The sequence below is a fragment of the Gymnoscopelus braueri genome, assembly GCF_963280865.1.
Source record: "Gymnoscopelus braueri genome assembly, chromosome: 19".
Lineage (NCBI taxonomy): Eukaryota > Metazoa > Chordata > Actinopteri > Myctophiformes > Myctophidae > Gymnoscopelus > Gymnoscopelus braueri.
This window is the reverse complement of record NC_137621.1, coordinates 9,633,731-9,659,033: the sequence shown is the minus strand read 5'-3', so window position 1 is coordinate 9,659,033 and position 25,303 is coordinate 9,633,731. Positions and strand designations below refer to the sequence as shown.

Genomic DNA, 25,303 nt, shown 5'->3' with positions numbered 1-25,303 from the left:
GTGAGGAATACATAGATATTTTGGGGGTGAACTATCCCTTTAATAAACATTGTCATAGATACTATATGCTTCCAGTCGCTAGTTTAACGTTTTCTTTCAATCACCATGATATGCGTTTTGGTAAATTATGGTCCCATTTATTTTAAAATTGATGATAAAGTAGGGGCAGGATGATTTGATTGACAAGCTACTTTGGTTACTATTGGTTGATACCCAACCAATAGCATTAATTTCCGGTTGCATAGGACATGACGCGATATGGCGCGATATAGAAAGATTTTAAATTGCTGAAAAATAGGCTTCATTTACGGTCTGTAGAGACTATGGGCGTAACGCTGTCCATTCTTTTTACAGTCTATGTGTGAAACACATTCCTTTGTGTAATTATTTCTTGATAAAAAAAGTTTTGTTTGTGGGGCTCATTCACAAGGGAAACAGCAGGAATCCTGAGAAGAAGCTGAAGTTCCTGGAGTCGTCGTAGAGCCGGTAGCTCCCCGGCAGCCCCATGTGCACCGTGTCGCCCGCGTTCAGCTGGAGCGACACGCCGTTGGACGTGGCGGCGTAGCCCCCGTGGTCGTTCAGCTCCAGGTTGAATAGGAGCTTCTGGTCGTTCTTGTACAGGTAGACGCCCATGTAACCCTTCAGGTAATCAGTCACTGTGTACCTGAAATAGTACACGCCTCTCACTGGCGCTGTGAACACACCTAAGAGACACACACCAACGCAGCGACGCATTGTGAGCTTGTAGATCGGCTATTTTCAAAAATATATATATACATATGGTGTCTTATCAGTGACCAAGGAAGTTGTGCATATACCGTAAGACAACAGGCAAGAGATAAATTAGTAGACTCATTTAAAAGTTGATCTTGCGTCTTTTCATTTTGACCTCAAGAGTGACACATACAGCTGTAAAAAGAACAGCAGCCGAAAGCAGCCTTTTTTCTCTTCATTAAATCTTATATGTAGAATTGATTAATCGTCAACAACAGGATTCATTCTACCTTTTTCCAAATGCCTTCATTTATGCATTTATTATTTTCAAAACAAACCTTGAAAAAAATGTGAAAGATGCAGAATACGTTTGAAACATTTTAACAACCCAAATCTTGTAAGGGGGGTCCCTGGCACAAAGTATTTTCAGATGGGGGTCCGCGGCAAAAAACAATTTGGAGGTCCGCAATGAAAATGTTTTGAGAACCACCGTAGTAGCCTACACGTTTCAGACAGGCTAAGGCTGGTCTAGAAACAGTTTTGTGTATAAAGGTCTTTGCGGTTTTGTGTATGTTTGGTAGTACCCGTCGTCTGGTTGTACGCCTGGCCCACATTAGTGAGGATTTTGGAGTAAACCAGTGTAGTCTCGTCATCAAAAGGCCCCACGGCTCCGGAGTCGGTCAGACCAGCAGTGAAAGCCACTTTCGGTCCGTCTGTCAACACACATGAGACAAAAGTTGGTCACATTAACCCATTAAGACCTGAGGCCGAAACAAAAAATCTTCTAAACAGTTTTCTGAAAAATGTATGCTGCTACATCAGTGGTGCTCAAACTGTTTCATGTCAAGGACCCCTAAAATTATTATGTATTTGGCCGCGGACCCCCATCTGAAAATGTCATTTTAGATTTTAGCTATATATATAGCAACATGCGTTTTTTAAGGAAACTCTTAAGACGAATATGCGAATATACGCAAAATTCGGACTCGTTCCGAATAATTAAAAGACGCTTTTTCGCTTTGCTTTTTCGCTTTGCTTTTTCACTTTTTCGCTCCATGTAAGCTTGCATTGACTTTATTAAAAAAAACGTATCATCCGCATGAAAAAAATCGCCCCGGTGTGTAAGGACCGTCAGGATTTAGAACATTGGTTTAGATTCTATAGATATAGATAGATAGGTTCTCAAATTAGCAGATATACAGTACAAGCTCACAGGAAATGGGAGAGAGAGAGAGATGGGGAGTGACACGCAGCAAAGGTCGGCGGGATCGGGAATCGAACCCGCGACACACTTGACAAATCTTGAAATATTGAATCATTTTGATTTTTTTAACACAAATCTTCTCTTCTTGGGTTCCCTGGAACTAAACAAAGTTCAGATAGTGGTTCGCAGCCAAATACATATCATTTTGGGGGTCACAAACTACTGATTTAGAAGGCATTTATAGAATCGGCCTCAGGTCTTAATGGGTTAAGTTCACATGAAGATAAACTTATGTTATTATTGACAAACAACAAAGCGCTAATTCAACTTAGAGGGTACAAATGGAACAAAAAACCTGTTAACATCGATTAAGTATAAGAGTGTAACTATGGCACCTACAAAGTACTGTACAGTATTTAAGAGATGATATTTATTTAACCCATTCAATCCGGGAACGCATCTGTGTCATTTTAGATTTATTTGGCCATTCAAAAATAACAGATCTACAAGCTCATAGCGCGGCACAGAGTGCCGCGCTATGAGCTTGTAGATCTGCTATTTTTTAGTAGATCTGCTATTTTTTAATCGTGAAAGTTTGTGCAAATCTTTGAATATATGAATATATATATATATATATATATATATATATATATATATATATATATATACAGTATATACATTTTTAACTACATTTTTGCTTCTGGGGTTCCGCGGCCAAATACATATCATTTTGGCTGGTCCTTGACATGAAAAAGTTTGAGAACAACTGATACTATAGCAACATAATCTTTTTTTTATATTATTGTTAGGATTTAGAAGACATTTGTAAAATCCCCAGATTCACCCAAAGATTTTAGTTAAAAATGGTCGCTTTAAAAAACAATTTTCACGATAACATTTAAAAAGAAATAGCAGATCTACAAGCTCGAAGCCCAGCACTCGGTGCCGTGCTACGAGCTTGTATATCTGCTATTTTTGAATAGCCCAAAGTATAAAATAATTGTTCTAACTAAAAATCTAAAATGACACAGTATGTGTTCCCAGATTGAATGGCTTAAAGGAATGCCCCACTAAAGCTCTATAATCTATATTCTGATGGTATTCATTGCTATATAGAGTGTTGTGTTCAGTAACGGGGGGTCTCCCCGTCTCTCCAGCTAAACATGAAATACATTTTCAGGTCGGGACACCAATTTGATCCAATCAGGAGAGAGAATCCCACAAATCATCATCATCTTAAATTTGTATAGTGTTCCAGTTCCAATTTTGCATGCTCTTTTTTCTTTATCACTTCCAATTTCACGTGTTTATCCTGGATCCTGTATAAGTTCTCAAGTGTTGTCAGAGTTAGGGCCGTCACCATTATGGAATTTTACTTGACGATGAATTGCCATACAAATCATTGCGAGTAACGATTTAACTCTGTGGCTTTTAGGCCTTGTAGTAACTCATACTGAGGAACCCTTAGGGGTCCCGGACCCCCTGTTGAAGATCTATGGCATGAAAGATGAAAGTCTAACCTGAGGTTCGCGCTGTCAGACGCTCCAGTAGAATGAAGGTCTGGTTCAGTCGGATCTCCAACGCTAAAACACACATTTCACACGTCAACTCCCATTCGTTTTGGATCTTTAGGACTGACTGTCCACTCTGTTATTAAATGTGATTGTTAGGACTGCTGACTGTCCACACTATTATTAAATCGGACCTTTGGGAACTGACTGTCCACATCGTCGACCTGTCCATTGCTATGGTATAACAACGTAACGACATAGGCGTGAGTAGGCTAATGCTTAACTTAAAATATGTCCGTCACCGAAAATAGCCGATGTACGAGATCACAACTGTGAGCTTGCAGATCGGGTCTTTTCGGCGAGCGCCACCAACGTACGTCGGAGTATAATTGGGGGGTCCCGACCCACAGGTCGAGAACCACTGCAGTATAGAATGGATCAAATAAGTAGATTGAACACATCACCTGTGTTCTGTCTCTGCAGCTCCGCTGTCTGTGTCTCCGTCATGTTGACTCTCCTCTCCAACCCTGACAACATCAAGTCACACATTAATAAAAGTAAAAAAAAAAGATTCCTTGTGGATTTAAAGCTACAATCTCTAAGTTTTATGTCCTCTCTGGACAGAGAGAGGTAGTTGCAACTGTAACACCCTGGATTCGAACCCAGGTTTTCCGCATGAGAAACTAGAAAAGGCCATTCCTCTGAGCGCAGATCCCCGCCAGGCCTTGTTGCCTACCCAGGGCTGTGTTTTGTGACCTGTTCTAGAGCCACCATGAGGCCAATTTGAACAATTGAGGGCATTTCTTCCTAGGCCTAGTGGGTATGTGCATTTTTTTTTTTTTTTTTTTTTTTGGCTAACCAAACATCTACTGCTCAATCCAAGAGGGAATCCCCAGTTGGCCAGGGGCGATATTATGCTTATGAGCAGTGGTGGAAAAAGTACTCAAATTCTTTACTTAAGTAAAAGTACCAATACTGCAATATAAAAATACTCTGTTACAAGTAAAAGTCCAGAATTAAAAAATTACTTGAGTAAAAGTATTGGCATCAAAATGTACTTAAAGTACCAAAAGTAAAAGTAGTAAATATTTGAAAATAGCCGATCTACAAGCTCACAACGCGTTGCGATGCGACGCGTTGTGAGCTTGTAGATCTGCTATTTTCAAATAGCCTAGGTATAAAATAGGTCTAGTGGTTAATGTTAATGTGTGTTTCATTATATCATAATTTATATCTGAAAAGTAACTAGTAAATAAAGTTTTCAAGTAAATGTAGTGGAGTAAAAGTACAATATTTGCCTCTGAGATGTAGTGGAGTAGAAGTAAAAGTATTGGAAATTGGAAATACTCAAGTAAAGTACAAATACCTGAAAATTGTACTTAAGTAAAGTACTTAAGTAAATGTACTTAGTTACATTCCACCACTGCTTATGAGCTTCAGGCAGTACTAACTTAGTTGTCGGACGGTAGGTGTCCAAGTAGGGAGCAGGTGTACGTACTAGTTATTGTATGAGCAAACTCTATACGGCTTGTATTAGTTATTGTATGAGCAAACCACGAGCGGTTAATTTCAACATTTCAACAGTAAAACACAGTGAGATGATTGGATTCCATCATCAGTGAAACAGTTTATAAAGTAAATAAAAACATAAACTTGATGAATGGTAACAATAGTAGCAGGCTATTCACTAAGGACGTTTTTATATTTAGAAAAGGCATGGCAGTTGCGTTGGAGAACGATGTATCCATAACTCACAGCCTGGACAATCAATATGTTTATGTATTCTGTTTGTGGTGTATGTACATTTTGTGAGTGTCTTGTATGCCTGTGCTGGGTGGGCATCTTGTGGTGCAGGACACTATAATAAAAAATTCTATCTATCTATCTAGTTACTGTATGAATAGTGTTGAAAATCACTTTGATTTTGAATCTTACCTGCGCTCTTTAAAGGCCCAATCCAGGATTGTATTTGAACAAAGAAATTGCATAATCTAGAGTCATACATACATTCTTAAAAGGTACAATTCACCCACTTTCAACCGTTTCTTTGGTCCTTACTAATCACTGCTGTCATAAGATGGAACCATTTCTGTCTATTTGCTCTGTGCCTACCGGTGACATCATTGATGGTAATTTCAAACAAGAGTTATTTTTCTTTGTCTTTTTTTCTTTTACTGATACAGCTTTTATTTCAGCATGCTAACTTTCCAGGAAGAGAAAGGATGTAGTTTATTTTAGCTTGGAATCCACATTGATGTCATTGGTAGGCACTAGGCAGGTTTCTGAAATGTTCACCGCCCATCAATGAGAAGCAGAGTGAGTAGCCAGACATTGTGGCATTTTACAAAGAGCATTCGTGAGGACCAATTACATGAAGGCAAGGTTGAAAATGGCTTAAGTAAAGTTTTAGATGTGTAGATTTAAGTATGCTATTTTTAACTTTCCAACCGCATCCTAAATCTAAGTATACATAGCTCTGTTTTACTCCAATGTCTAATCCTGTTTCACCAGGATCAAAATCGGATTTGAACCCTTATGACCGGTCGAAGGACCAAAACGATTATTCTAATAAAGAATTTTCGTATTTCATAGTCGTACTTTATGTTTTGTGACAGCTCAGATAGGCTGACAGGTGCTGTGATATTTTTGGTTAAAATAAAAAAATACATATATCTTTTTAAAGGTTAAATAGCCCTCGGCCTATATTCTGTTAGTAATCATTGCTATAGAGTCTTTGTTCAGTAACAGGGATCTCCCCGTCCATCCAGCGCTTTAGTAAACAGAAAATGCATTTTCAGGTGGGTTACGAATTTCATCCAATCAGGAGAGAGAGCCCCCCCCCCCCCTCCACAAGATACATTAATTAGCTTGTGTTTCAGTTCCAATTCTGTCTGCTCGTTTATTTGCGTCATCACTTCCAATTTCACTGGTTTATCCTGTATGTTGTGTGAGTTCTCTCTCCTGGTTGGATGAAATTGGCATCCCAACCTGAAAATGTATTTTCTGTTCACTAAAGAGATGGAGAGACTAAGGGAGGGGGGAGATCCCTGGTACTGATTACTATGGGGAATATAGAGCTACAGTATTTAAAGGTAGGGTAAGTGATTTTGTTAAAATAAGTGTTAAATAGCTCTATATTCTGATACTCGTTGCTATAGTGTGTTTGTTCAGTAACAGGAGTGTCCATGTCTCTTGAGCTCTTTATTAAACAGAAAATGCATTTTCAGGTCAGGATATCAATTTTATCCAATCCGGATAGAGAACTCAGTCAGGATACAGATTAAACAAGTGAAATTGGAAGTGAAGACACAAAGAAATGAGCAGACAAAAATGGAACAGGAACACTGAAAAATGTGTACTCTCTCCTGATTGGCTGACATCTTGTCACCTACCTGAAAATGTATTTTCTGTTTATTAAAGAGCTGGAGAGACAGGGAGACACCTGTGACTGAACAAACACTCTGTAGCAATGATTACTATCAGAATATAGTGCTTTAACCTTTTAATCAAAAACCTTTTGTTTTATCCAAAAAATATCACTTACCCAACCTTTAACACTTAGTTTAACCAAAATATATCTAATATATACAGTATACACCACCTTTAGTTGTTTATCCAACCAGGACCCCCTCGAAAATGAGATGGTGCATAGTTTATCCTTCTGATAAAAAGGTACTATATACATAAACCCAGAGAAAGACATGAAATCGTCACCGATTACCTTCTGTGTATGCTTTAGCTGCGTCCAGTCTGTCTGTAACTGCAGCACCCAGGTCAGCTGTATGGCCTGGAACAATGACACACACACACACACACACACACACACACACACACACACACACACACACACACACACACACACACACACACACACACACACACACACACACACACACACACACACACACACACACACACACACACACACACACACACACACACACACACACACACACACAGTGTTGGGATCTGGAACCAAAGTAGGAACCGGATCCAACATCATCAAGGAACCGGAATCGGTTCCATCACATTTGGAACCGTTCCCGGAACCAGGTTTTATCTACAATGTCAGAGCTGGTATGTCTGCTATACAATTGCTTTACAATTAGCCTATACAATACCGGTGGTTCTCAAACTTTTTTTTATTTCAAGGACCACCATAACTCTGAGAGTGTACGAATGGAACCAAATGGACCCATACAACACATTCTCACAGATAGGCGTCAGTTATTGCCACTCATTTTCACTCCCTAATGCGTCACTATAAGACTACAAAAACTACAAAGCACCTGGTAGCAGCACCCAACTAGTGACTGTAACCTTCCGTGATCGAATCCCACAGTGGGTGCGAGTTTTTTTTCCTCTCTCGACTTTTTTTATTATCTCTCCGCACAGTTTTTGTGAGGTTTAAGGTTAGGTTTAGGGTTAGGGTTAGGCATAGTTTTGTCAACATGCGACGTTGCCATGGCGTCCCGTCATGTCAAAACTTGACGTTTTAGGGCTACTGACAGAGCGGCAAAATGTGACGCCTTGGGAGTGAGAACGGGTGGACCCATAAGGGTCCATTAGGTTCCATTCGTACACTCTCAGAGTTACAGACCTGTAAGGGGTCCATGTGGAACCCTCCTTGTCGGAATCGTTAAAGGGAAGCGATATCGACTTCGACCGGAAGTCGATAAGGAATCGTAACGTTAAGAAGGAATCGTTAAAAAAAAACGTGCCATAATATAGAGCATGTACAGGATGACAGACAGATGGACGGGCGGACAGACGGACAGACACATATAGGTCACTGGTTCTCAACGTGAGGTCCAGGGACCCCCCAGAGGACCTTGAGGGGGTTCTAAATCAGTGGTTCCCAAATCGCGGACCGATTTTTATGGGTCGTGAGGCAAATACCCTTTATTTTTTCTACTTTATTTATCCCTTTTCGTTTTCTTGCTTTTTGTTTTTGTTATTATTTCAAAAGGACTTTCAAAAATGTCCAAAATAATTCCCTTTTTTTCATGAATTAAAAACAAATTCAAAGATTTTTTTTACTTCAAATCAAGTCTCTTGCTAAAAAGTTTGGGAACCACTGTTCTAAATGATATGATAGCTAGGGCCCCAAATGGACTGTATCTCAAGAGATTGTACAGATGTAACCAAATGGACCCGTGACGGGTCCATTTGGTTACATCTTTACAATCTCTGAGTTAAATGAACACAGAGGGGGGGGTCGTTGTGAAATAGAAAAAGGTTGAGAATCAGTGAAGATAGGCTACCTGCAGTCTTCTTCAAGTCCTTCAGAAATCTGTCGCTGCTGTCGATTTGAACCATCATATCTGGTGGAATGTGTAAACATGCCAAGAAAGATAACTATAACCAGGGTTGAATTTGCTGGGGCGTCTCTGATTGCAAAATTGTTCAATTTGTTTAATTATTTAAAGAACAGCAACAAAAAGAATCGCCTATCAATGGTTAAGTGGCTGCCCACCACCGTGGGAGGCTGTGGGTTCGAATCCACAGTGGTGCATCCGGCTTTGCCGAGCGTCTATACACCTGTTTCCTAGGCTGTGTGTTTTCATTGGATATCATTAGTCATCTGACCAGTTTAATTGGATTTCATTGGATCAAATCGACAGGAAGTGGAACACACACAGGAAGTGAAAAGCCTAGGAAACAGGTGGATACAAACATAATTGGCCTGTGTTTGTGGGGAGGGAAGTCGGGTGGGGGGGGGGTGATAATCCTCACTGCACGTACTCCTACAGGCTGGGGGTGGAGCCTGTCAGCGGGGAGTGTTGGGCGAGAGGAGTAGGACAGATACCCCACGTCCTCTCGGTGGGGGCTCCTCACTGGCAGCTGAGCCAGTTGGATACAGCTGCAGTGACAACATACAAATGTGTGGGGAGGGATCAATTGGCTAAATTTAGGAGAAAAGGGGGTAAAAAGCGACAACAACAAATACAATGTTGTTCGCCATCGTCGTTGTCGCCACTGTTGTGGTGTGTGGACTCACTCAGCCATTCTATACTTGAGTAAGAACGATTTTTAAGATGTCGCATTCATTGTTATCGTTGTGGTTATCGTTCTTGGCGTGGGCAACAGTTTAAATCAGTTTTGCAGTGGAACAGCGACAAATGCATGGTGATTGGATGTTATGAAAGGATGCTGGGCATGCGCGCGCACACACACACACACACACACACACACACACACACACACACACACGGATTAAAGCAAAATAAAATATCACGACTGAAACAAATTTGTATGGCCAAGTCCTAATGTGGGATTTGTTTTCTAAACAATTAACACAATATGTAAAGTTATGATGTTTTAGTTATATCGTTCCTCCGGTTCAGATTGAGTATTTAACCATATCCGAGACTATTAAAAATATGATGAAAAAAAAAGATGCTTCTGAACATAATTGCTAGTTTGACCACTTCAAATGCTCTCATCTTAAAGTAACCCGGAAATATTGTTGCTGTGTCCATACATGCTGGCTTCTATGGAATCCAAATGACTTGTCTTGTCAAATTAGTCTTGGCGAATGAGAACTTTAATCCACGCACGCACGCACGCACGCACGCACGCACGCACGCACGCACGCGCACGCACATACACACACACACACACACACACACACACACACACACACACACACACGTTCATAATACATTTTATTGATAGAAATAAAATGACAATCCAGACAGTTTGACAGTACATACATGGTCCACATGTATGACACGCAGCAACAACAACAAAACAACAACACCAACTCATTCTCACTCCCATGACGGCAAAACGTTGGACTGGAAGGGAAGGGGGGGCAAAAACTGTACATGTTGACTAGGGGGGATATGAGTTAGCATTCTGTCCGGGACATCGGGACATTAAGTCGAACAGCGCTCGAGACGAATGAAGCGGGACTTGGCAACGCTCGGCGCTTCGGCTCGCTCAGCGGTGCCTCTAGTGGCTCAAGTCCGCTTTGGACGGCGTGCCTCCGTCGGTTTGACTGTATTTTTGGGGGGCAGAGCCGTCACCCCTTTTACGTCTTGGGTTTGAGAGCGGCACTTCTGCATTCTTGGAGTGCGGAAGTGCCCGGGACGGCACCGCTTGACTGGAAGGGGATACCCCCCCCCCCCCCCCCCAGTGCAGGATTAAGGGAACTATCGCCGAAAAGTGGCGAAATATAGAAGCAGCGGCTGCTGAAGGAGCGCTAAAACGGTGAAACGCGGCGGTGAAGCGTACATTTTCCGAGCCGCACTCCCCCCCTCCCCCCGCTGACCCCTGCTGACAAAGCGGTCCCGGGGGGGGCACCGAAACGGGGTTTGACCCAAGAAGTCACAATATGCATTTAGGGGAGTGAGAGTGTGTTGACAAAACAACAGTGGTGGAAAAAGTACTCGCACGTTTTACTTAAGTAAAAGTATCAATACTGCAATGTAGAAATACTCTGTTACAAGTAAAAGTCCGGAATTCAAAATGGACTTGAGTAAAAGTACAAAAGTATTGGCATCAAAATGTACTTTAAGTACCAAAAGTAAAAGTACTCATTGTGCAGAATGTCCCATTTCACGTTTTCAAATGTATAAAAATCTTTTGAAAATAGCAGATCTACAAGCGTTGTAGATCGGCTATTTTCAAATGGCCAAATTGAATATAGGGCTGAAGTGGTTGATGTGTGTTTTGTAATAATAATCAAAATGTACAAAGTACCAGGTAACTAAAGTTTTCAAATAATTGCAGTGTGGCTAGTGGAGTAAAATTAAAAGTATTGGAAATTGGAAATTGTCAAGTAAAGTACAAATACCTCAACATTTTACTTAAGTAAATGTACTTAGTTACTGTACTTTCCACCACTGCAAAACAACAACAACAACGTACAACAACAACAACAACGTACAACAACAACAAACAACACCTTCGCATACAGAGTCCTGTTAGGTTGATTAGAACAGAAAACGTCAGACATACTGTACTGTACGTACTTCTCCATCGCTGCCATAGAACACATCGTTGCTGTCGTCTGGAAACCTCATATGTCCAAAATTGTTACTTTACAGGATTCAGATTCAAAAGTAGCAAAGAATAGCAGATCTGCAAGCTCAGCGGGACACTGTGTATGACGAAGTATAGGGCATTCATTTACCCCTCCAAAACAATGTTAAAATATGGAGATACAGGGTTTTCTGCACGACAGCAACGATATGGACAACAATCAATACACTTCTCTACATACGTGTACATATCAATATACTGTAGGTCATGGGTCTTCAACAGGGGCTCCGGGACCCCTAGGGGGTCCTCAGAGTTACTACAGGGGGGCCGCCAAATCTTTGAGCAATGGGAACTTTTTATTTTATTTAATTTTATTAACCACTTGAGCCCTAACATCCCTACACTCTGTGGGGAGGTTTGGTTGTAAAGGGAAAAAAGAGCAGACCAAGTACAGAGTTTACCAAGTATTGAGGGTTTAAGGTTGAATGTCTGAAAATGTCACATGAATCCAACATATTAATAGAAAAGATAAACGATGACGATAGTGGTGTCAAACTAATCTATATGAAAAAGTTTAATCTGCAACAAAATGTTATACGTAGGGGTCCCTGCTTCATCTCTCGCTCAGCTAAGGGGTCCATGGCCTGAAAAACGTTGAAGACCCCTGCTGTAGGTAGAAAAACCTGACTATATGGATGGATATATATATATATATATATATATATATATATATATATATATATATATACATCTCATACAGTATATCTAAATAAATATATTCAGCATTTTATCTCCACGGCAACCACTGGAAAAATGCACCTGTGTTTTCCTTCTTCAATTCTTCCACCTGGATCTCCATGGCAACCAGTCTGCCATCCAGGACTGAAATCACAAAACAACACAAGAATTAGTTTCCACTTCCATGATGATCATCTAACACACTCGTCCTCTAGTAATGATCAATAGAGCAGTGGTTCTCAAACCCTTTCATACCAAGGACCCCCAAATTGACACACATTAGTCAATACGTGTCAATTGACTAATACAAATAAAATAAACAGTCAACGCATACAGTACACTGTCAGATGATGCTTCATATCTATGAGTAAAATCGCCAAGCTCATTTGTTTATTTTTGGAACACAGTTCTTATATGACACGATCTAAAATAACCCTATAGGGATTTTCTATAGAAAAAAAAACGTTGTGACCCAGGGCGATAGCGCTCTCTAGCGGCAGTGATGTTAGACTTGGGTTTTCTATAGCATTGGTTCTCAAAGTGGGGTCCGGGGACCCCACAGGGGTCCTTGGGGGGATTCCTGGGGGTCCCCAGGAAAAGTAGTTAACATAGCATCACCATCATTTTTGGAATAATATCAAAAATGTTTTGATAGAGGTGTCACCAAACTCTTAGATTTTTTTTAAAACACATCTCTCCTCTTCTGGGGGTCCAATTTCAGATGAGGGTTCAGATGAGGGTCCGCTGCCAAATACATATCAATTTGGGGTTCCTTGAAAAAAAAAAGTTTGAAAACCAATGCTCTATAGCCCTGGTCCTGAGAGGCCTCTAGTACTGCTGTCCCCTGTGTTTCTCAACCTGTGGGCCGGGGACCACTCGTGGGCCGTGAGGATATTGTAAGGGGGTCCAAGAATAATTGGCAAAACAGGTAGGTTTTAATGATAATATAATGTTAATATATAATTTTAAAAAAGTTGACAATGTAGTTGCAGAAAAATATCCTCTGTGCTAGGACCCGGCAGCGTTGGTTTTGGAGAGGTACTTCTGTTGTTTGTTTTGAGCGGAATTCTGGGAATTGCAGTTCAAACAGCCAATGGCGCTACCAGAGGTGTCACCAAAAAGACTACTAACATGGAAGTTAGGCTACACAGTGTGACTTAAAATAGACATATTTTCCCTTCATAAGGGGATCTGTAGTTCTGTTACCTGTGGTTCTGTTTTCACCGTCAGTCAATCTTGACTCCATGAACGTCAGTTCAACATCTTGAGCTGAAATGATAACAAATTAAATATGTTTTCAACCTGCCAGCATTTAACCACTTAAACCCATTAAGACCACAAATCATCTGTCGGGTGGAAACCTCATAATGTCCAAAACAGTTACTTTTCAGGATTCAAATCCTGAAAAAACAGCAAAAGTAGCAGATCGACAAGCTCAAAAGGCGCCACTCACGCCACGTTTCGAGCTTGTAGATCTGCTACTTTTGATGCTTTTGTGTAACACTGTAGTATGATCAAGTAGGGCGTTAATTTACGAAAAAACACGAAAAGTTAGAATATGGAGATAAGATGTTTCATTCCGAGAGCAACGAAATGCCTTCTAAATCCTAAGAGTTTTCAGAAAAATTATATATTCTCTCTCTCTCTCTCTCTCTCTCTCTCTCTGCTTTGCCGGTTTTAATGGGTTAAACCCTCTACCAACGGACCGGAGTTACAGCTGTACTTGGCCCGCTTTTTTCCATCAACAGCAAATCTCAGCAAAAAGAGGAGATTAACTACATAAACCCTACTTAAGGCCGTTTAGGATAGGGAGCGAGTGACACGCCTTAGTAATTAATTTTCAATGAGAGGTGGGCGATTATTTGGGACACACAGAGAAGTTGAAGGGCGGTCCCGCGAAATTCTCGCGCTCGTGCTCATTTCGTGCACACGCCCGTGGGCGGCAAGAGCTGGATTGTGGTCAACCTTTTTTCCCCCGCTACGCGCAGGAGGACAAAACAGCCATGATCGCGGCGAGATCCCCGCTGATCCCAGCGAGAACGCCCGGGACACTCGCTCCCCGTCTGAAACAGCCTTTAGTTGACTGGGGTCCCCCAGGGCTCTAAACTAGGTCTGCTAGTATTTCCCATACACTCCATACACCATGTATTCTCTTCCGACGGACAGAGAACACTGCTTGTTGTGTGGTGACCTACAAGCAGTGTTAATTTCGTCGACTAAAACTATGATGAATAATGTTAATCGACTACCTTTTTTCACTAATGAAACTAAAACATTTCAAATAACTGGAATATGACTAAAACTAAATGGAATTTTATTCAAAAGTCTAAATCAAAATGTTCTGTCAAAATGAACACTGCCAACAAGCTCACGTTGCAAGCTTGTAGATCAGCTATTTTCGGTTAATATTCGCCCCCAGATTAGGGATGCAAGGGTTCATGTGTTTGATTGATTGTCATGTTGCTGATCTACTGTTGGACTTCTGAAATGTAACTGTACCTTTCACCTCATCTTCTCTGGCAGCCATTCTAGTCTCCATGAGGGACAGTTTGGAGTCTTGGGCTGAAATTATTAAAGTAAAAAAGCACAGTAAAGCATTTAGTGGAGTATAGCATAATATGAAATGATTAAAGGCATCAATTAGTAAAGCATATATAGTAGAGCAGTGGTTCCCAAACCGGGGGTTTATCAATTGTAAACAAACCAACATACAGTGTAAGTGCATACAGGGTATCTGCACATTTCTAAAGTGACAATTTAATGACTTTTAAGACCCTTTTTAAAACCAAATTGTCAAATATTACGTAAGAAAGAGACAAACATTGTGAAAATAGACGAATCTAGAAGCTCACAGCGCCTTGCACTGCGAGGCACTTGTAAATTGGCTATTTTGAATGGCTATCTGTGGAACCGAGTCAAACTAAATTGTAATGCCTAAAATTCCAAGTGCTTGTCAGGGTGGGGGGTCCCCAGTTCAAAAATGATTATTTTGGGGCGTCGTGGCCTGAAAAGTTTGGGAACCGTTGTAGTAGAGAATAGTAGAACAGAATGAACAGTCACCTGAACAGTTCCTCTTGACTTCTTGGACTTGTCTCTCAGTGATGGTCAGTTTGCGGTTGAACGCTGAATGAACATCACAGAAACCGTCAGTACAGCCTAAACGTTACACACTTCACATTCAATAATAACAAGAGTATAAGAACAGAAGACGAAGACGATGACTATGAGAAGATTATGAAAGAAAAGTGTATTATAGCCTCAAGGCAAGTGATTCAAGGTTTAAAGCCAACGCACACTGTTAGAAGTTGAAAGCTACGAGGTGTCTACAAAGAAAGAAAGCAAGAAAGCAAGAAAGCAAGAAAGAAAGAAAAATAACATTCCTAGAACATATACAATAGACGTAAATAGCTACTTTATCCACAGTACATTAAAATGGGCATAACATTCACCCAAACAAACCAACATACAGTATGTACTGTATACAGGGAGGCTGTCTGCTCATTTCCAAAGTTACAATTTAATGACTTTTAAGACCTATTTAATACGTCTAAAATGAATTCTTCATCACATCAAAAGTAATCGACAAACTAAAAGTATATATTTTTTTTTAAAGCAAACATTTGTAACTCAAATCTGTGCTTCTGGGGGTCCCTGTAACAAAATATTTTAAGATGGGGGTCTGCGGCCAAATACATATCATTTCGGGGGTCCTTGACACGAAAAAGTTTGAGAACCACTGATATATGTGATGAATTAATCACATCAACTAACCTGAATCCTGAAGGGTCACCTCCACCAGCTGGTTCTCAGTAGAAGTCACTCTGGCGTCTAAAGAAAACAGCTGGGCAGCATGAGCTGAAATGAAGCCATTTAAACAAAACATGAGTGTTGACATTTTTGACACTGATCGGGTCACACAATAATGATTTTATTATTTTCATTTCACAATATTGGACTGACAGTCCTACATATAGGCTATTATAGCTATAATGTCCATAGAGAATCTCCCACCTGAAGGATGCTAATTAAACTTTTATATTACTTGCCTGGTACCATTCCATGCTTTATCTTGTGGTGTTTATATTATATTATAGTATTTAAATTATACTCCTTGGCTTGCAAGCAGCCAAAACCTGTGTAGCCGATGAAACACAACGGCTTTGCATTGCTGACACCAGGTAACATTTTGCTGTCCATATTCATCTTTAAATGCCCCATTTTCAGACACATATCCTCTTTATACTTTTGGATAGTGTGTCATTTCTCTTGCTAACTAGTAGCATATTAAATGTTTACTTGTAGCTTGTAGATCTGTGTGTGTGTGTGTGTGTGTGTGTGTGTGTGTGTGTGTGTGTGTGTGTGTGTGTGTGTGGGGGACACTGAATCGATTCTCCACAATCGCCAGTCAGTGTATGCTCATAAAAAACTTTTAGACCAATTATTTGTTTACCAACATTGAGACTGGACGCACAGGGGCCTGTTTCACAGGATTAGCCATGAATCGGTTTCATGAAAGCTGAATTATCTTGCCAGATTATCTCACCCAGTTAACCCTGGATAACTTTATCCATGAATCGGTTTCACGAAAGCAAATTTAAGCAATCCTACCTTAGTTACCATGGAAATTTAGCTGTGAAGTTAGCCTGGTCAAGCTTTAATCCAGTGCCTCGTTCTTCAAGTTTTGTTAAATAGCTGTTAGTCCAATGACTCCAATCGTAAACCAATGACTTTTTACACAGTTTATTCAACACAAATGTTTGTATACAGACTCATTTTAATTACCCTGAATTCAAATAAAATGAAACAAATACAATAAGATATAATCAATTTAATTATATTACTGAAATAGTGTGTGACCATGAATCATAATTGTTTCACAATGACTCATTAACACTATAGTTCATATCGTTGTTAGATGTTTGATAATATATTACAGGAACTGCAGATATATAAATAGATGGATTCCATGTAATGTCAACATTGCATGGCGCATATAATATAGCATTGTAGATTAGTAGGCGATAATTCCAATATTCACTTAAACTCCTCATGTTTAAGCCTAACTGAATTATATATTTATGGACTTGTATATAAATTGTATATATTTTTGGACGACTTGTGCATTTAATTTGACTGCAAACTTTGCCCTGGATCTATTTATTGCGGCCGTGTTTCCTTTCTTGCTTATTATACATTTTACTTCCTCATATGAGTGCTGCTGTTCAGCCACAGAGAAGAACGCTGCTCTGGTTTTGGGCTCAATGATTGGTCAAGTTGGCGTCGTAATGGCTGATTTTACACTTGCATGCTGAAAATAGCCAATCTACAAGCTCACAACGCGTCGCAGCGCGACGCGTTGTGAGGATTTTAGTCTAGTTTTTATTTGTTGATGAAATTGTCAATATATTTAGTCTTAGTTTTAGTCATCGTAGCTTGGCTTTTATTTAGTTTTCATCAGTGAAAAAAGGTAGAAGACGGCTAGACGCACATTTTTGTCGTAGTTTTAGTCGATGAAATCAACACAAAGATAGAGATAACAAAGAGAGACAAGACAGAAAACAAATCCATAGATGTACAAACCTGCAGTATCATTCTTCACCTCCACCAGTTTGTTCACTCTGATGTCTACAGATGACAGCTGGGCAGCATGAGCTGAAATTAAGCCATTAAAACAAACATGAATGATGTCGTTTAATGTTGAATAGAGTTTGTTCCGATACCCATACCAGTATCGGAAAAGCTGCCTATATATAGTACTGCCTAAAATGGCATTTTTTGTTTTATTTCTAGATCAGTGGTTCGCAAACTTTGAGATTTGTTTAGATTACACACTGGTATCGGATCGGTACTCGGTATCGACCGACATGCAAGTTATTGGTGTCTGAATCGGGAAGGAAAAAATAGTATTGGTACATCTCTAATATTGAAGTGACACATTCCTCTGCTCTTATGTCCTTTAATTCAGTGGTTCTCAAACCTTTTCATGTCAAGGACCCCCAAAATGATATGTATTTGGCTGCGAACCCCCATGTCAAAATATTTTGTTCCAGCCCCCCCCCCCCCCCCCCAAGAAGCAAAGATTCGAGTTACAAATTCGCTTTAAAAAATATTATATTCAAAGATGTGCCCAAATTTTCACGATTTTTCAAAAATCTCAGAGAGCTCATGCCACTATGAGCTTGTAAATCTGCTATTTTTGAATAGCCTAAAGTATAAAAGGTTAAAGTGGTTAGAATTATTGTGATGCTATATTAACACATTTTGCTGGGGACCCCCTGGAACCCCCCCAAGGACCCCTGAAAAGCAGACAGATCAACCTGTGTTGTGTGTCTTCAGCTGGTCCAGTTGTGTCTGGCTGGCTGTCACTCTGTTCTCCAACTCAGACAGTTTAGACTCCTGATCCGATTGGCTCAACCTGAACAACGCTGAGAGGAGACAGTGGACAAACTGAACGTTAACGAGAAGCAACGAGTGCTCATCTGCTATCGAATACAGTATATTATACTATTACATACTATTACACACACACACACACACACACACACACACACACACACACACACACACACACACACACACACACACACACACACACACACACACACACACACACACACACACACACACACACACACACACACACACACCTCGGACTTCCACCTCTCTCGGATTTCGGGAGGTGTAGTTCCAGACTCTGTAGCATTCAGGAGATTGTGGAATAGTTGTGTGGCTACACGCGAGGCTATAGATGTACTAACCTGCAGTCTCATTCTTCACCTCCGCCAGCGTGTTCTCAGTAGAAGACACTCTGGTGTCTACAGATGACAGCTGGGCAGCATGAGCTGAAAATAAAAAAACAAACAAATGTGAATGTTGTCGTTTTTATGTTGAAGTGACATTCCTCTGCTCATTATGTCCTTTCATTGAAGCAGCAGTGTAAAAGAGGACAGATCAACCTGTGTTGTGTGTCTTCAACTGTTGTTGAAGTTGTGTCTGGCTGGCTGTCATTCTGTTCTCCAACTCAAACAGTTTAGACTCCTGATCCAATTCGTTCAACCTGAACAACGCTGAGAGGAGACGGTGGACAAACTGAACGTTAACGAGAAGCAACGTTTCTTCTAATTTTAATGTATATAGTCTGTCTGAATGGATGTTGTGCTCAACGTATAGTCTAATGCATGCATGGATGTTGTGTCTAATGTATAGTCTAGTTTATTAATGGATGTTAAATCTACTAAATAGTCTGACTGAATGGAGTATGTGTCAACAATCAAACACAACTTAAAACTATTTACCTTCTATTTCTGTCTGACTGTCTTTCAGTCTGGACTCTATAGAAGATAACTCAGCTGACAGACCTGATAGCTGGACTGAAATAATCAACAAGCAAATAAACACACAATCATATTTTTGAGCGGTGTAACCGCTCCTATAAGTGGGGTTGGAAAGACTGTACTGTGATTGGCTGATAAGTATTCAGACCCTTTGCTGAAGCTCTGTGATTGGCTAGTGAGACGCATGATGAAATTCATAACCTATAAACGGTGGACGGTGGACAAACGGTGGACAAACTGAACGTTAACGAGAAGCAACGAGTGCTCATCTGCTGTCTAATATAGTATATTATACTGTCTAAATGCTGTCTAACGTAGTATATTCTACTGTCTAAATACTGTCTAACGTAGTATATTCTACTGTCTAAATACTGTCTAACGTAGTATATTATACTGTCTAAATACTGTCTAACGTAGTATAATATACTACGGTTGCTGTGTCTAATGTATTAGTCTGTCTGAATGGATGTTGTGTCTAATGTATAGTCAACTGTCTGAATGGACGTTGTGTGTAATGTATAGTCAACAAACTAAATAAATGCTGTGCCTAATGGTCTACTGTATGAATGGGTTATGAGTCTAATCTATGTATCGTTTTACAACCAACCAAACAATGTAAAACTATTTACCTTCTTTTTCTGTCCGACTGTCTTTCAGTCTGGACTCCATAGAAGATAACTCAGCTGACAGACCTGATAGTTGGACTGAAATAATCAACAAGCAAAATAAACACACAAACATATTTTTTATTTTTTGCAAAAAAAAGAGGCCCCTTTCAGAGATTTTGAAAGCAAATTGCAGCCAATCGGTATGCAATATGAAAACATCTGGGTGATACATGTTCATCACATGACTCCGAAGCGAGTTGTGTGGGTCTTGGGACAAAATCTGTAGAACAAAATGCTAAATTTTGATTGTACGACCATACGGTTTATGCTGTATAAAGCAGACTGGTATAGCATCACCATTAGGGCGATTTGAAAAAAACAACTGTGGTGGAGTGTCTTACTTGGCGTACTGGTAGTGTGCACAAAACATTCAGGAGATTGTGGAATAGTTGTGTGGCTACACACAAGACTATAGATGTACTAACCTGCAGTCTCATTCTTCACCCCCGCCAGCGTGTTCTCAGTAAAAGTCATTCTGGTGTCTACAGATGACAGCTGGGCAGCATGAGCTGAAATCAAAACAAAACATGAATGTTGTCGTTTTTATGTTGAAGTGACATTCCTCTGCTCATTATGTCCTTTCATTGAAGCAGCAGTATAAAAGAGGACAGATCAACCTGTGTTGTGTGTCTTCAACTCGTCCAGTTGTGTCTGGCTGGCTGTCACTCTGTTCTCCAACTCAGACAGTTTAGACTCCTGATCCGATTCGTTCAACCTGAACAACGCTGAGAGGAGACGGTGGACAAACTGAACGTTAAAAAGAAGCAACGTTTCTTCTAATTTTAATGTATATAGTCTGTCTGAATGGATGTTGTGCTCAACGTATAGTCTAATGCATCCATGGATGTTGTGTCTAATGTATAGTCTAGTTTATTAATGGATGTTAAATCTACTAAATAGTCTGTCTGAATGGAGTATGTGTCAACAATCAAACACAACTTAAAACTATTTACCTTCTATTTCTGCCTGACTGTCTTTCAGTCTGGACTCCATAGAAGATAACTCAGCTGACAGACCTGATAGCTGGACTGAAATAATCAACAAGCAAATAAACACACAATCATATTTTTTCTTTCTTTTTTTTGCAAAAGAGGCCCCTTTCAGAGATTTTGAAAGCCAATTGCAGCCAATTGGTATGCAATATGAAAACATCTGGGTGATACATGTTCATCACATGACTCCGAACACATACTGTCTGAATGGATGTTGTGTCTAATGTATAGTCTACTATCTAAATCAGGGGTGATGCAACTTTGATGATGGAGAGGGACACTATATTTCCACACTCACTCCAGAGGGCCACAATGCATATACTGTCGGACAGACACCTCTTATCTCCGTATTTATAGTAAATAAATGCCGTACTGTGCCATTCTATGTCACACAAAAATAGCAAAAATAGCCGATCTACAAGCTCAAAACGCGTCGCAGTGCGCTTGTAGATCTGCTATTTTTGCTATTTTTGAATTGGAATCCTGAAAAGTAACATTTTTCTTTCATTTCAAATGCATTTAGTTATACTTATGTTAACTTTATGAACTTAAATACAAATACATTGGAATTGTAAAACTAGTCATTAAGCTACTAATACAGACTGTAATTAAAGCGGGTCATGTTTGCAATTGTAAATCAATTATTAAATCAATCAATAATATATCCGTATTCCTATATTAACCTGTGGGCCGCATCAAGTGAAGGTGGGGGCCGCATGTGGCCCCCGGGCCGCCAGTTGCCCATGTATGATCTAAATGGACGCTGTGTCTAATGTATAGACTACATGGATGTTGTGTCTAATGTATAGTCATCAAACTAAATAAATGTTGTGCCTAATGGTCTACTGTATGAATGGGTTATGAGTCTAATGTATCGTTTATACCAACCAAACAATGTAAAACTATTTACCTTCTTTTTCTGTCTGACCGTCTTTCAGTCTGGACTCCATAGAAGATAACTCAGCTGACAGACCCGATAGTTGCACTGAAATAATCCAACAAGCAAATAAATAAATAAATACATGCATTAACAACAAGAGACAGACAGGAAAACAAAATGTATAGATGTGCAGCATGAGCTGAAATTAAGAAGAGAAATAAAAAATTAATAAAATGCAGCAGTGTAAAAGAGGACAGATCAACCTGTGTTGTGCGTCTTCAACTGGTCCAGTTGTGCCTGGCTGGCTGTCACTCTGTTCTCCAACTCAGACAGTTTAGACTCCTGATCCGATTGGTTCAACCTGCACAACGCTGAGAGGAGACAGTTGACAAACTGAATGTTAACGAGAAGCAATAAGTGCTCGTCTGTACCGACTAAATACTGTCTAATGCAGGGGTCTTCAACGTTTTTCAGTCCAAGGTCCCCCTAGCTGAGAGACAGATGAAGAAGGGACCCCCACTACATATTGTATAATATTGTGTTACAGATTAAACGCTTTCATAAATTTCATAGATAGCTTCATAGACTATCAGTGTTATGTGAATTAATGTGTTTTGTTTATTTCAGACATTAAACCACTGAAACCCTCAATACTTAGTAAACTTTGGGGGGGGGGGGAAAGGGGGAAAATCCATATCACACAAGATACAAAATGGTAAATGGTGCATTTATATAGCGCTTTTTATCCAAAGCGCTTTACATAGATTGTGCATTACATTCACACACACATTCATACACCGATGGCGGAGGAAACCATGCAAGGCACCAACCTGCTAATCGGGAGCAATTAGGGGTTCAGCGTCTTGCTCAAGGACACTTCGACACCAACTCTATCAGATTCCTTTGATAGATAACAGCCTTTAGGTTTGTAACTCTGAAACGGTCCTTTCGGCTTTTTTATAAGATCGTTAGAAGCCAGCGTTTCTCCCGAGTATATTAGCAAAAGAAGCAAAATTACCAAGTGTACACAGAAGTCTGGCTACTTAACTGAATAATCGAGAAGCGCTTAAAAGATATATATTTAATTACATTGTTATATAAACAAACCAACAAACAATTCTAATAGATTTGTTTTGGTCAAATAAATTGATTAGTGTGATTAAGCACCTATATAAGACCCATCTTATCTCGTTGCACACAGAAAAACTGTGAAAAGAGCAGATCTACCACTCTTTTTTGAAAATTGATCATGTTATTCAAATCGATTAACCATATTGCATCCCTACACAGAAGGTACTAATAGAACAAATTGACAATAGTCTCTTGTATTTTGTAAAATGATAAAGTATAAAAGACAAACGTTGTCTTACCTTGATTCTGTGACAGAATGTCTGTCAGTCTGGCCTCCATAGAAAACATATCAGCTGACAGATCTGAGAACTGGGCTGAAAAATGCAAACATAGAATCATTCGAAACAACCATTTTCACCCATTTTCAACCTTCACCCATTTTTGCACCCTATCTGTCTTCTCACTCTGCGGGCCCTATTTTGCGTGTCTTATAGTGATGAGCCTCGTCGCGGGTCAACCCGCGGCGAGGGTGGTCGAGTCAGGATTTCAGAGGCAATTATGCGGGCTGCGGGTGAGCGGGTCAGCCGCTCTCACACGAAAATAAATAAATAAACCCTATTTTGAACAACATGCTTGTTTATTTAGCCCATGACAATGTTGTGCTACTGTAGACATTTAAAGCGACTTTGGGTACTTAAAAGAGCGCTATATAATATATATATATTCCCACCGCGGGTCGCGGGCGGGTTGAGCCATAGATTTATATATGGGTTCCCGGGGCGGGTTGAGGCGGGTTGGGTTCCGTGGCGGGTTGGGGCGGATCCGCGGATCCAGTCCGGAGTTTCTTCCTAATAGAAATAGCGAAATCAACTGGAACTTGACATTTTTATTAAAAAACAAACAAATACTAGGTTTGGTGATGTTCTATATTGTCTGAATCAGCTTTGTATACGTTTGTTTATGTGCTAAAATAGTGACTTTGAGAGCTGTTTCACCGTACAATGTAAGTCAATAAAGAGCATATTTAGAATTGTCAATTTCTAATCAATGGAGGAATTATTTTTGATTTCTTGTCCACCATTGGAGTTACATCATGGCAAGGTAACTACACAGCCCAAACCTCTACCAAAGTGGTCTTGCCCTTTAATGGGTTAACTTGGAATCCCCCCATTAGTGATGACACTGGTAGACATGTTTCTGAACTGTCCACAGCCCTCCAATGAGACACAGAGTGAGCAGACAGAAATGGTGCCATCTTATAATACTGTGAGCATTAGTGAGGACCAGATATGTATATATATTTGATATATATTTGCTAAATAGTTGCTATATAGTTGTTTAAAAAGTTACATAGTGCTGCTTTAAACACATGCACATTTATTTTTGGGAAATGTAGGTCTGATATGTTTGATATTTATGTTTGATAATGTCACTCAATAACAATTTAATAAAAAAAAGAATAGGGATGCTCGGGTTCATGTATTCAAGTACACCATTGAATAGAATCTGTCACCTGTCTCCTCTTTCTTCCACTCTTCCATCAGTGTTTCTCCGTCTCCCAGTCTGTCCTCGACAGCTGTGGAGCATTTAAAACATTCAATTAAATATCAACTTACTTTTTACCTTCCTGGTTTCAAGATTCAAGGTGTTGCGTACAGGTCTTTCTATGTCTTGTGTACAGGTTTTTCTTTCAACACTCTCAGCCCATATATAGGAATACATGCAGAAAGACACCCTCCCCGCCCCCAAACACGGGGCCAATTGTGTTCGTACAGACGCTCGACAAAGCCGGATGCACCACGGCGGATTTGAACCCACAACCGCCGCGGTGGTGGGCAGCTACTTTACCACTGTGCCATCCGAGAGGCCTTTGGTATCGACACTTTTAACATCACTCTTAAGAGATGGTCTTTGAATATTACTGACCCGTCACCTGAGCCTTCATCTCCTGTAAATGGACCAGACCGGAGTTCAGACGAACGGCCATGGCCTCCACCTCTGACAGCTGGTCTGGAGGCAGCAAAAAAGACAAATAATAGTCACAGTAAAATCATATATATCGTCACTGTCGGGCAGAAACCTCAATAAAACTTTTTTGTGTTTTTTTCATAAATTAACACCCAACTTGATCATGCTACAGCGTCTCACAAAAGCATAAAAAGTAGCAGATATACGCGTCGCTTGAAACGCGGTGCAAAGCGA

The 25,303-nt window shown here is 40.1% G+C and overlaps 1 protein-coding gene across 1 annotated transcript in view; it reads right to left on the bottom strand.

Annotated features, from left to right (window-relative positions):
* Nucleotides 1-216: 216 nt before the first annotated feature.
* Nucleotides 217-25,303, bottom strand: part of LOC308074649 (uncharacterized protein) — a gene marked incomplete at its 5' end in the record, with an annotated part of 51,734 nt that continues 26,647 nt past the window's right edge. Inside the window, 25 exons of the mRNA XM_080414156.1 lie at nt 217-704; nt 1,299-1,427; nt 3,439-3,501; nt 3,894-3,956; nt 7,151-7,216; nt 8,694-8,753; nt 12,238-12,300; nt 13,363-13,425; nt 14,656-14,718; nt 15,217-15,279; nt 15,928-16,011; nt 17,737-17,808; nt 18,474-18,581; nt 18,915-18,998; nt 19,113-19,223; nt 19,452-19,526; nt 20,120-20,194; nt 20,584-20,667; nt 20,776-20,883; nt 21,112-21,186; nt 22,061-22,135; nt 22,294-22,401; nt 23,401-23,475; nt 24,615-24,677; nt 25,028-25,111. Of these exons, the coding sequence (XP_080270282.1) occupies nt 424-704; nt 1,299-1,427; nt 3,439-3,501; nt 3,894-3,956; nt 7,151-7,216; nt 8,694-8,753; nt 12,238-12,300; nt 13,363-13,425; nt 14,656-14,718; nt 15,217-15,279; nt 15,928-16,011; nt 17,737-17,808; nt 18,474-18,581; nt 18,915-18,998; nt 19,113-19,223; nt 19,452-19,526; nt 20,120-20,194; nt 20,584-20,667; nt 20,776-20,883; nt 21,112-21,186; nt 22,061-22,135; nt 22,294-22,401; nt 23,401-23,475; nt 24,615-24,677; nt 25,028-25,111 (2,195 nt within the window). The 3' untranslated portion in view covers nt 217-423. The remainder of the gene's footprint in view (nt 705-1,298; nt 1,428-3,438; nt 3,502-3,893; nt 3,957-7,150; nt 7,217-8,693; nt 8,754-12,237; nt 12,301-13,362; nt 13,426-14,655; nt 14,719-15,216; nt 15,280-15,927; nt 16,012-17,736; nt 17,809-18,473; nt 18,582-18,914; nt 18,999-19,112; nt 19,224-19,451; nt 19,527-20,119; nt 20,195-20,583; nt 20,668-20,775; nt 20,884-21,111; nt 21,187-22,060; nt 22,136-22,293; nt 22,402-23,400; nt 23,476-24,614; nt 24,678-25,027; nt 25,112-25,303) is intronic.